At 41.9% G+C, this 12,311-nt stretch overlaps 2 protein-coding genes across 2 annotated transcripts; both read left to right on the forward strand.

Moving 5' to 3' along the window:
- Positions 1-10,016: 10,016 nt before the first annotated feature.
- On the forward strand, positions 10,017-10,944 carry LOC112350393 (pentatricopeptide repeat-containing protein At2g34400-like). The gene is made up of 2 exons (XM_024686523.1): positions 10,017-10,379; positions 10,522-10,944. Exons 1-2 carry the CDS (start codon positions 10,017-10,019, stop codon positions 10,942-10,944), a joined length of 786 nt encoding a protein of 261 aa, XP_024542291.1.
- A 40-nt stretch (positions 10,945-10,984) lies between these two features.
- LOC112350411 (putative pentatricopeptide repeat-containing protein At3g49142) lies at positions 10,985-11,688 on the forward strand. Its single transcript, XM_024686594.1, has 2 exons — positions 10,985-11,247; positions 11,323-11,688. Exons 1-2 carry the CDS (start codon positions 10,994-10,996, stop codon positions 11,639-11,641), a joined length of 573 nt encoding a protein of 190 aa, XP_024542362.1. The 5' UTR covers positions 10,985-10,993; the 3' UTR covers positions 11,642-11,688.
- Positions 11,689-12,311: the final 623 nt, after the last annotated feature.

Raw genomic sequence — 12,311 nt, forward strand, 5'->3', positions numbered from 1 at the left:
ATCCAGACTCACCAGAACAACAACTTCACCAACAAAGTCTACAATTTCAAATGGCAATCATCAATCCAGCGACAGCCATAGGGAACATGATTTCCTATCCCATTTTTACTGGTGGAAAAACCGAAGATGCAAACCAGCATCTTAAACAATTTGATCAAATTGTAAAGATGAACAAACAGGAAATGCATCGAGAAATACTTTTCCCATACACACTTAAAGGAAAAGCACTCGATTGGCATAATACACTCGATGATGTTTTGACCCATGATGAAAAGGTCACACAATTCAAGGAGCAATTCCAGACCGGTGGAACTCCAGAAGAACATTATGAGATCATCAAAAACTTCAAGCAAAAATCACGTGAAGGAATTCAAGATTACACTCGAAGATTTAAGTTTCATGCAAAGCGCTGCAAGGATTTGATAACAGATAAAGAAAAGAGCTTAACCTATATCCAAGGACTAAAAGAAATCTATAGAAACATGGTAGCAATTGCTACTGCAACAGAGAATCCAGACGATGAAAGTGTTGATACACTCTCCAAAGAAATCCTCACATTGGAAAAGAGATTCAAGCAATTCACAAAAGCTATACCTTCACAAACCGATGACGGTTCAGATGATGAAGAAGAGGAAGAAATACGCATTAAGACAAAGAAGAAAACACCAAAAGACCAAGACTTGAAGGATATAATCAGGAAAATCTCACAAACCAAACTCAAAGCAGGAGTGTGGTGTACAAAGTGTAAAAATGAAGGACATACATATTTGGAATGCAAATTTCAGCTTCCAAAATGTCAAATTTGCGATAGAGAAGGCCATATAGCCAAGAATTGCCGATTTAGGAATACAATGGAAGTTTCAAGAATCAAGAATACTTCTCGTCGAGAGCCCAATCTTCGATATCAAGGAAACTGGAATCAAAATGCACGACCACTACGCAATGAACCTCCAAGATATAACAATTATTATCAACGTGATGATAATTTGTACAATCAAAGAGGAAACTTTTACCGTCAGAACAATCGCAACTACAATAGAATACCCCCTCAAGATCAAAGACCAAACAACTATTCTGGAAACTATGGAAGAAACTACAATGCATATCAGCAACGTGATGGACCTCGTGACAACTACCAATGTCCTCCCCCACGAAATTACAATTATGATCAAAAACCATATTGCAACTATAATCAAAGACCACCTCAAGCTCAAGGTTACAATTACAACCAGCGACTTGCACCACAACAAGATAATCGACCTCGGCAACCTTACCAAAATGCAAATCGTGAAAATAACCAAGGAGTAAACAATCAGGCTCCGAGGCCAAGACCACCAGCAGCACGGAATGTTGAGGTGGAAATTGACGAACCACAAACTTTTGAAGAACCAGCAATACGAACTATCACGAGACAACAATACAAGTCTCAGCAACCAGATAATCTGGAAGAACAAGATTACAATGATGAACTGGAAATTATCCCAGAAACCGAATGGAAGAAAAAGCAAGAAAATACTTAAAGCAATTCAAGCTGAATTGCAAGCACAAGATCCAGAAACAATCAAAGAACACGATAAACAATCAAACAATCAAGAAACAAGAAGTTTTACCCAAGAGGAGCTGGCACCTGTTCAGCAGAAAGAAAAGTTTCATGTGGAAGAGCAAGCTAAAGCAAGGTTGAAGCAAAACCTGGTGGAAGATGAACAGCCTGATCAGATTGAGCAACCAGCAGAAGAAGACGAAGACCTACAGTGGATAAAGGGGTTTCAGACGCAGGAACTTGAGGTGGTGCTTCCGAAGTTTTGTGAGCAGACGGAGCAGAAGAAAAATTCAGTGCCAGAGTTTGGCGTGGAACAGGCAGCAGTTGGACAAGCTGGCTTGGAGCAGAAAGCTGTTGTGAAGAAGAAAGAAGAAGATGTTAGACAACAAAGAGGTGTAGAAGTTCAGAACCTTGTGGAGCAGCCATCAAGAGGAGCCGTATACCCAGGCCAAAGTTTGAACTTGAAGGTGGCTGGTGTGAAGTTGGTGAAGAGACGAGGAAGTGTGTTTCTCAGGTTCTGGTGGGACAGAGGCAAGCTGGTTTCATCCTTTGTAGCTTTGTAGGAGTAGAGTAAGTAAGTAGTAAAGCAGCAAAACTGAAAGCCGTCCAGGAGAAGTCGTGGCTGTTTCAAGTCGGATGTTTAAAGTTTCGAGAAGAGGCGTTTGTGCAACCGATCTCGGGAAGAAGCTGGTCAAATTCAGATCACAAGACTTTGAGGAAGCAGCTTAGACTTATGAAGAGGAGGAAGAGGAGGAGGAACCGCATGAGGGAACGGCTACCCATGATGCAGCGATGGAGCAGTGACTGCGGGACGCAGCACAAGGCAGTCATGGGAGAGTGGAGAAGGGAGAAAAAGACAAGCTCGAGGATTCAAGCTTAGGAAAGTAAGCTTGAGAGGTTCAAGGTTAGGACTGTATTCCTAACCTTGACATGAGCAGTAGCGACTATAAAAGTAGGACTTAGAATGTTTTTAGACTTATCCCTAATACAAAATACATTGCAATACATCGTCATTCTGCCTATCTCTTCGGCTCTTCACAGCAATGTCTTACTTACCCACTGCCTTCAAGGGATCAAAGGCGTGGGACTAGCACCTTCAAGCACATGTTCACAGTCTCTACTTGGTTTGGCACAAGCAGGTAAGTGCACTCATCTCGTAGTGTAGTTTTAGTTTTAGGGACTAGATTAGATTTGAAACTCCTAGGAAAATCTCGTGTGGACGTTTCCTCCCAGTCCAGAGATTCCAAAGGTTTTCAATTTCCCAATGTTGCATGTCGGTAAGATGCTTCCAGTGTCTGTTTTGACCACTGTACTGCATCCGGTCGTAACCAAGCCGCCATCTGGATCCAGTCGGATGCCTCCAAGGGGGATGTCCATCCTAAAGGATTCGTTAGCGTCCAGAACTTATGCGGTTCTGGAAGGCGGTGGGAGGCTGCATCGAGAACTCTTGTGGTGGCGAAGGGAAATTTCCATCCACTCAAATTCTCCAACGGGTCAAACATGATACGACCATTATCAATGCGGTCCACGTTTGCTCCTTCCAGAGTATCTGGCTGTGACGGGATGAGTCCAGTCATGAGCGTCCGTGCACTCTGGCTCAAGAACTCGAAGCCATTGCTGAGGTCGATCTGTGGTTTTCCCAGATCAATACCTTTCCCGTACGAGCCTTTATACCCTGTAACCCGGTTGTATTCTTGGGACCATTGGAGCATTTTCCAAGTGATCCTTGGTTCGGCGGAGGAGAAATTAACGAGTTCTTTTTCCATGTCCGCCATCCACCGTCGTAGTAGAGCCTGGTTATCATTGACTCGATCGGTAAGGAGTGTCCAGACTAGGCGCCACCATTCTTTGGTTTCAACCTGCTGGAAGAGGCAGAGGTATCACTTGTTCTCGCCAACTGCCTCGGATTCCGGCACTGTGAGCAGCTTGTCCGCAATGTTTTTCTCATATGCAAAAATCTCATGTAAGCGCTCAGGTTTCTTTGCGGCTAACAGCAGTAAGAAGTACTGCACTGCCGGGACGGGAGCCACAAAATCATCAGTGTTCGCGTACTCCGTCATCTCGGGTAGCCAGAAATCCTGGAAAGCCACGCATCAGTCCATATCCGGTATGGCGGGAAAGTAGGGATGGATCGCATGGCGTTTTGTATCGGCAGCCAGGTATCACACCCTGGCACGGCTGTCCCTCGCGGGTATTTTTGGTTAAGCAGATCGACTAGGCCGTTTTCGGTACATTCGTCCGAGGCATAGGATCATCCGCCCGGTAACCCGGTACTGACCACGACCAAAACGATTTCCCTAAACAATTCCTATGTCACCTCCTACTGTTTGGGTGTCCGGGGGGTACCTGTATCATGGAAGACGAGGATTAGTAATGCAATCTCCGCTAGCTCTATCTCTCATTTTGTGAAAGTATGAAGCTAGGTCTCAAAACTGAACTGAGATTTGCACGACTGATGCTCGCGAGCCAATGTACTCAGGTACATGCCCGGGCCACACATCAGAAGTGACTTCCAAAGATTAGAGCTAAGGAACATGCTCAACCTGATCGCTATCTGTTGACTCATGGATCTCGCCGTCTGGACCAGTCGCTGTCATCCCGTCTTTTTTCTAAGCGGATGATTAGAAGCTGGAACAGTCGAGAGTACAAGCACTACCTGGGCAGAGTCAGTAAGAACCCCTTGTGTCGCTGTGGTGTTTAGTTCCAGCGCTCTGTACTGTAAATAGTACTGTAAACAGTACTGTAAATAAGATGACGATCCCTGTAAACAGTACTGTAAATAAGATGACGATCCTGCAAAATTTAGGTATCAAGGAAGTATAGAATTTTAGCACAAGAGTGTCTAAATGCCATACATGGATGATGCCATTGTCACCACCAGTGGCAAGCTGCCATTTGAAACTGGGAATTTGGGGAATTTGACAGTGAAGTGTTTGTTCTTGAGAACCACATGCCTGTTCCAAGAGATCACGTTAGCATCCATGTCGTGGACTTTCACCACCGTTTTGAAAGTACTAGTGGAAACTCCCACTGTTCCATCAGAGGAGCAAGCTACAAGCTCAAAAGTAAACTTAATATAAAAGCAACAAAGAAAGATGATTCAGTTGCCTGGATGAAAGAAAAGCAAGGCTTAGCTAAAGGAAAAGTTTGATCAATCAGTTCAAAGCATGACGTGAGATTTCTGTGGTGTGCTGAACTCCAATCCAAAGCAAATCCTTCCACCCCATGAGAAACAAGTTGGAGGGGTGCCTGGTTTGTAAGCATGGTGGTGGACCTTCAACTTTTGGTGGTGGACCTAGAGCAATGCAACAAAATTATTAAGATGTAATAGCAATTTTTGCTCATTACTCAAAACTAGATATTTTCATTACTTTCACTTGCAACCCTAAATAGCCAAAAATTATAGAAAAATTACATCCAAATGAAGGTCTTGAAAACCATCTTGATTTGGTTTCTAGAGTTTTCCATATTAAACTTAAAGAATTTTTGAAAGTCATAACAGAAAAACATGTATTTGGAAAATATATAGCATATATATATGTAATTGAGTTCCAAGAAAGATGTCTCCCACATTGTCATTTTCTAAGAATTCTAGCCCATGAAAATAAAATTAGAGACCATGATGCAATTAATCAATATATCATGGCTGAATTACTAAATCCTCATGACAAGCCTGAACGTTTTGAAAAAATTACATTGCAAATGATGTATAGACCATGTGGACTTTTTTATTCTAATAGTCCTTGCATGGAAAATGGTTCTTGCTTGAAAGGTTTTCCAAAAAAATTTAATTATGAAACAATATTTTCAATTAATGGATATCTAGATTATTATAGACCAGACAACAGACATATAATTTTTAAAAATGGTTGTCATATGGATAACCATTGGGTTGTACCTTATAACAAGTACCTCTATAAAAAATATAAAGCTCATATAAATATTGAAATATGTGCAACTATAAAAAGTATTAAATATTTATTTCAACATGTTTACAAAGGTTATGACGGTATCACTATTAAAATCCATTCAGCAATTCAACAACATGATAATAGTTTAAATTGAGCTTGTTATGTTTATGCTCTAGAAGCTATATAGAAACTTTTTTAATTTAAAATGCATGGCTATCCAACACCTATAATCCGTCTTCTTGTTCATCAAGAAAAATTTTAAAATGTCTATTTCATTGAAGGTAATGAGAAAATTGAACTTCAAAGAGCTACTCAAAATAATACTATATTAACAAAATGGTTTAAATTAAATAGACATAATCCAAATGCAAGGCAATATATGTATCCTGAAATTCCTCTACATTATACATATAATAAACACACTCATTAGTGGCAGATTAAACATTAACAAAATATTATTTCACAAATATATTCTATTTCCCCATCTAATACTGAACTTTATCATTTATATTTTATATTGCTTTACAAAAGAGGGGCTACTTCTTTTAACGATCTAAAAATAGTTCATAATACTTATTTAAAAATATTTCAACTTATTGCATTTGCTATAGGACTTTTAGCAAATAATACAAAATGGGAAAAATGTTTACAAGATGCTTGCTTTTTCAAAATGCCACCACAATTAAGACAACTATTTGTTTTTTATGTATCTTTTGTAGTCCAAAAACTCTGTATTCCTTATGGAAAAAATTAAAAAACTCTTTTTTTGAAGATTTTATGCTAACAGATCCATTACTTTGTCATAAGTTTGTTTTACATGATATAAATAAAAAATTCAATTTATATAGAAAATCCAATTAAGACTATAAATTGCCTTTATCTTATACAAACTTTGATACAAATAATCATATTAATTTGACATAGTTCATTCATTCTGTAGAACAAAATTTACTTCAGTTTAATGATAAACAACAGATTATATATAATGATATCCTTAGCATGATCAACAACCCAACTGAGTAAAAATTGATATATTTTCATCAATGGTCTTGATGGTACTAGTAAAAATTTTCACCTTAACACTCTTATACATATATTTCAACTTCTAAACAAAAATGTAATTAGTGTTGCCTGGACAAATATTGCAAACACTTTACTGCATAATGATCAAGCATTATATATGACTTTTAAATTTCATGTTCCAATAAATGAAACTTCTATTTTTGATATTACAGCTAATAGTGAAGTAGGCCAAAAAAATAAAAATGCACATGTGTTAATATAGGATGAAATTAATATGGTTCACGCACATGCATTTTCTACCATTAATTTAGCATTACAAGATATAAAAAAATGAATTACCTTTTGGAGGAATTATTATTATTACAAGTGGTGACTTTAGATAAACACTACTAGTTATTCCACATGGTCATCAAGCACAAATTGTTTCAAATTTAGTAAAAATGAATAGGTTATAGAAATTTTTTAGAACACTTACACTAAAAAGGAATATGAGACTAATTGAAAATAACTCTTTATGGGCTGATTGGCTTCTTCAAATTGGAAATGGTAATAATTACGTGAAATTACCTAATTTGCCTTCAGAATCTATTGTATTACCTTACACACAAGTAATAATGTCCTTTGTTGTTGGTTTTGTTTTCCCATCTCTACAGGATATTTTAGACCCCTACATTGCATCTAATAAAGTCATACTTACCCCACTTAATGATGATACTTTCTCATTAATAATGCTATAGTCTCTTCCTTACCTGGTGATATACATATTTATAAAAGTGTTGACTTAGTTGATACTAAACACCTAGAAGATTTTCCAATTGAATTTCTAAATTTAATTACTCCTTTTAGTCTTCCACCACATAAACTCTTGCTTAAAGAATGTATTATCCTTATTCTATTAAGGAATATATGTCTATTGACTGGACTATGTAATGGTACACACCTCATACTTAAACATGCCTTGTCAACAATTTTAGACTGTGAAATTATATTAGGCCAATTCAAAGGTACACAAGCTTTCATCCCTCAATCACACTCACACCTTCAAACACAGAAATTCCATTTAAAATGTTTAGAAGACAATTTCTAGTGCATTTAGGGTATTGTCTTACAATCTCTAAATGTCAAAAACAAACATTTGACCAAGTTGGAATACATTTGCCACATCCACCCATGGCCAACTTTATGTGGCTTTATCAAGACGCACATCACTAAGTATTAAAGTATAAAACACATCACTCCAAGGATAGTTATTCCTTTTGAGTCCTTCTACTTTCAGTATCAACATAGTATATAAAGAGGTTTTATATTAAATCCTCCATGCATTGTTTGTAGCACTAAAACAAATTCTTGATATAAGTCTAATGAACAAATAAAATAGCCTACTAATAGGACAGCATATGCTAGGCAAGTGTTAGTCTATCATAAGGAGTTGCCAAACTTTCTGGGCCGCTAGATCTAGCCAATCACAGCCGTCTGATTGGGGGTAACTGTAAAGGGGTTATTTCTTTAACCATGATATTTGCTCCTAGCCAATGGGAAACCGTATAGTGTGCAGTGACACATGGCATATATAAAGTGTTGACTATGACTTGCACTCATGGTCTGTCAAGCGAATTGGTTTTGTTTTGTAATGTTTTTCTAGGGTTTATGAAATGGCCCTGCCACTGCTGCTGATTTGCAACCCAAATCAAAGGCACTGTGTCAACACCACTGGAACAAGCCATGCCATAGTACTATTTGTGTTAAGATTTAATTGATTTGTCCATGCTTTCTTTTACTGTCTTCCATTTTACTTTCTTTTCTTTTTCTTGAATGCTTCAACTCTTGGTGTCTTTTTTTGCTGTTGTCATTTTTTTCCTGATTTTGTTTTTGTGATACTTTGTCGTGTCTTTGCTCCTAAAGAACCTTGGTTTTTCTTTCTGCAGGAGAAATATTGGCAAGGAGACCATGATGCTCAAATCTCAAAGCATGGTCTCTTTTGTCACAGCTAAAATGGTCGAATATCAGTAATTTTATTCTTCTCTTTTATCCTTTGAGAAAGACTGAGTGTTTTTTTTTTGTCCTCTAGATTGGAGCTTGCTCGATGCATTGCAGATCCTTCGTGTGCCACCAACGTTGCATGCTTACAAACTTGTAACAATTGGCCTGACGAGACTGAGTGCCAGGTAAGTCTCGCAGTTATTTGGAATCTAGAGGGGATTTTAGGGCTTCTTTGTGTATGGGCAGAGAATGGAAGTGGGAGGAGGCCACTGTGGGAGCTGTTGCCGGGGTTGCCACCGTCGTGTTGATACCAGTTTCTTCAACGCTCGAGTCACCCAAGGATACTGTGGAAGCTGAAGACGCAGGAGCGCCGAAGTCTGTTCTCTTTGCTCAAAGAAGTCTGAGACACTTCAAGGTACCCAGGAGAGAGAGGAACCGGATCCGAGAGGAGGTGGAGAAAGAGGCCGTGGAGAGAGCCCGGAGGAGTGTACAATCAGTCCCTGCATGATCGACATGGAAAAACAAGACCAGGCTGTGGTTTCTTTTCTCTCCTTTGCAAGTAGCATTTCTTCGCATTGAACTCCAGCCGACGATGGTCGAAATCGTTTTGTTCATCAGTACAAGAGCACTGCCAATGCTTTGCTCACCATTGCGCGAACAGAGGTCTAGAAATCGAAAGCTTTTTATGCAAGGTGACATTTTTGCCTTCCTTTTGGCAGGGTGTATTTCCCAGTCCCGCCACCCTCGGGCTCACAGCGCAAGCGGGCGAGCTGGATCGCGCGTCCAAGCAGAGAATGTGGGAGGACGTGGATTCCTCCTATAATAAGGAGGAGGGAGTGTTGATGTGAATGCAAATGCTGGGTGTTGTTTCTTCTCTGAAGTCTTAGACTCGGCATCTGATTTATAACATACAATCAATTGTAAGAGTCTGTTAGGTGTGAAGCATTCATTGTGGAAGAAAATATGCAACACAGCTAGAGCAATTGTTTATAATCATCTTACAGCTTTGATCTAGAAAGATATTGGGCAAGCTGCTTGGTATGGGCAATGGTGAATGGCAAGGTGTTGGGAATGGTGAGGATTTGGGCTATGAGGATATTGTGAATTGTTTTGGATCAGGCTTAATATTTGCTATGCACAAATAGTGAACATCACAAATGGTGCTAGAACAGTTGCATGGATTTCAATGTTGCCCTGGAAGCATCAATCTTTTATTGATAATTTGTGGATCAGAAAAAACTTTGTTAACCAGGCAGTTTATGCTGGGCAAGTGCTAGTTATAAAATAAGAGTTGCGGCGGCGAGCGTGCCGCTGTCATGGATTGCCCCTTTAATAATATTTTCTTTTAAAATTAAATTATCATTTCTATATCATTGTTTGGATTCTTCTAGGGAAAGAATGCGGCAAGCGAGTGCTCCCAGCTGCTATCGCCATCGGCGGCCCTCTATACATCCCTCCTCCGCCGCTGTGGCATCTCACGCTCGCTCGCCGACGGCTGCCGCGTCCACGATCACATCCTCACCACAGGCCACTTCGTCCACCTCGGTAATCTCCTCATTTAGATGTACAAGAAATGTGGTGGCACCAGCAGCCTCGCGGCCGCGCGCGCAGTCTTTGATCAGATGCCCAAGAAAGATGTGGTGCCTTGGAGCTGCATCATCGCGGCCTACGTGCAGTCGGGGCATTGCCGCGAGGCGATCAATCTCTTCCAGCGCATGGATGTGGAACCCAACGAAATGGTGATCGTGAGCACACTGGCTGCGTGCTCCGGTAATCTCGCGCTGGGCATGGCCATCCACGCGAGAATTTTCTTCCCGGATCTCCGCAAGAGCGTGTTCGTCGGCACAGCACTCCTCAACATGTATGCCAAGTGTGGAGCGATCGAGCAGGCCAGGGCAGTATTTGATCAGTTAACGCACAAGGATGTAGTGTCGTGGACTGCGATGATCACCGCATTTGCCCAGATGGGGGATTGCCGCTAGGCGCTCAAGACGCTCGAGGGGATGATCCAAGCTCGCGTCCAGCCAATCCGGTAACCTTCGTCGCGGTGATCACTGCGTGCTCCAGCATCTCGATCAGGGCAGGAAGATCCACGACGCCGTGATCGACCTGGGCCTCCACAGCGACATCACGATCCAGAATGCGCTGGTTTCGATGTACGCGAAGGGTGGCAGCGCGGAGGAAGCACTTTTGGTGTTCCAGAGGATGGAAGATCGCAACAGGGTCTCGTGGAACAGCATGATCGCAGCCTTTGCCACGAGCGCAAAGTCTTGCACGGCGATGTGCCTCTTCCACGGCATGAACTTGGAAGGGATCAAGCCCGACGACGTGAGCTTTCTGGGAGTTCTAAGTGCCTGCTCGAGCACTGGGTGCTTGCGATCGTGCAAGCGGATCCACTCGCAGCTGGAGCTCGCCGCGGTGCACTCTCCTCCGGATTTGAGCGTGGAGAACTCGCTTGTCACTGCCTACGCCAGATCTAGAGGCCGCTGAGAGGATTTTTCAGAGAATCCCAGGCAAGAACGTCGTGTCCTGGACGGCCATGCTCACTGCTTACACCTTTCATGGCAATGGATCCAAAGCTCTCGAGCTCTACGACAAGTTGGTCGGGCAGTCGATCCAGCCGGACAGCGTGGTGCTGCTCAACGTAATCCACGCCAGATCACTGGTCGGGGACATTGGCCTCACGAGAAAGCTCCACGCTCACCTTGCTTCCTCCAGCTTCATGCTCAAGATCCAGATCCAGAATGTGCTCATCAACATGTACGCACGGTGCGGCAGCCTGGAGGAGGCAAGGTGGGTGTTTGATAGGTTCGAGAGGAAGAACTTGGTGTCATGGAACGTGATGATGGGATCTTATGTGCAGCACAGATACAACGAGGAAGCGATTGCATTGTTCTCAGAGATGAAGGCTGAGAACTCGAGGACCATGGAGTCGGGCTCGAGTAGCTCGGTCTCTGTGAGCTCGGACTCTAGTTTGTACACAAAGAGTGTGAAGAGCTCGGACTCCAGTAACACCTTGGCCTCCACCATCTCGGACTCGATTCTAAAGCCTGATTGCATCATGGCCGTCGCCAGCCTGGGCAAGCTCGCCGAGGGGCAGCGCATCCACACCGAGCTATGCATTGCGAATTGGGAGATTCTCGCGGGATCCACAACCAACATCACCCTGGGCAATGCACTGGTTTAGCATGTACGCGTGCTGCGGCAACATGGGAGATGCTGCCGCTGCGAAAGCTTGGCATATCTAACTTGAACACTTTGGTGCAAGTGGCACCAAAAACGTGGTGAATGAGATGGGGACACTCAGTCTCAGTTGCTATGGACCCTTGGCCGGAAGGGGTAGCTTGGGTGCACTGCCAAGTGTGGAGGATGCCCCCGAGGTCATGGTGAATAACTTAAAGGTCTGGAAAACCTAATACCTATTGGTAAACCTGTTAATGTGCCAAGATGAGATCACTCGGTGATCTTGTGGCTAAATAGGGACAAGGTCCTTATTTGGGTAAGGAATAAAGTTCTTAGTTCAAAGTGTTAATTTAAACAATTGATAATGGTGTGGATTGGTCAAGGTGACCAAGTGGGAAGAACACGTAAGGGAAATGAGTTATGCCAATGCGATAGCATAGTAAGTTCGAGGAAAGTAGTCTTTATAAGGGATCCATGGGAGGGTCTCAAAGTTAGGCCGTGGATAGAGCCAATAGCAGAAAATGTTAAAAAGACGTACTAAAGGTGAACACCCTCTGAACTTGGCAAAGCAAAGTGTTTGCTATAGAACCAAAAAGATACCTAAAGAATGGAGGTAGCAATCTTATATTGCTAGGTGCAATAATCAAGGATAGGAGCAAAAGACTAAGTGGCTA

This window comes from Selaginella moellendorffii, unplaced genomic scaffold (assembly GCF_000143415.4).
Source record: "Selaginella moellendorffii unplaced genomic scaffold, v1.0 SELMOscaffold_49, whole genome shotgun sequence".
Classification (NCBI taxonomy): domain Eukaryota; kingdom Viridiplantae; phylum Streptophyta; class Lycopodiopsida; order Selaginellales; family Selaginellaceae; genus Selaginella; species Selaginella moellendorffii.

What these genes read in the sequence shown, in the direction of transcription:
- LOC112350393 (XM_024686523.1), top strand. Translation starts at nt 10,017, where the DNA reads ATGTACAAGAAATGTGGTGGCACCAGCAGCCTCGCGGCCGCGCGCGCA. An exon ending in ATCAGTTAACGCACAAGGAT is followed by an intron (nt 10,380 to 10,521) that starts GTAGTGTCGTGG and finishes TGCGTGCTCCAG; the next exon opens with CATCTCGATCAGGGCAGGAA.
- LOC112350411 (XM_024686594.1), top strand. Translation starts at nt 10,994, where the DNA reads ATGCTCACTGCTTACACCTTTCATGGCAATGGATCCAAAGCTCTCGAG. An exon ending in GGCAGCCTGGAGGAGGCAAG is followed by an intron (nt 11,248 to 11,322) that starts GTGGGTGTTTGA and finishes TGTGCAGCACAG; the next exon opens with ATACAACGAGGAAGCGATTG.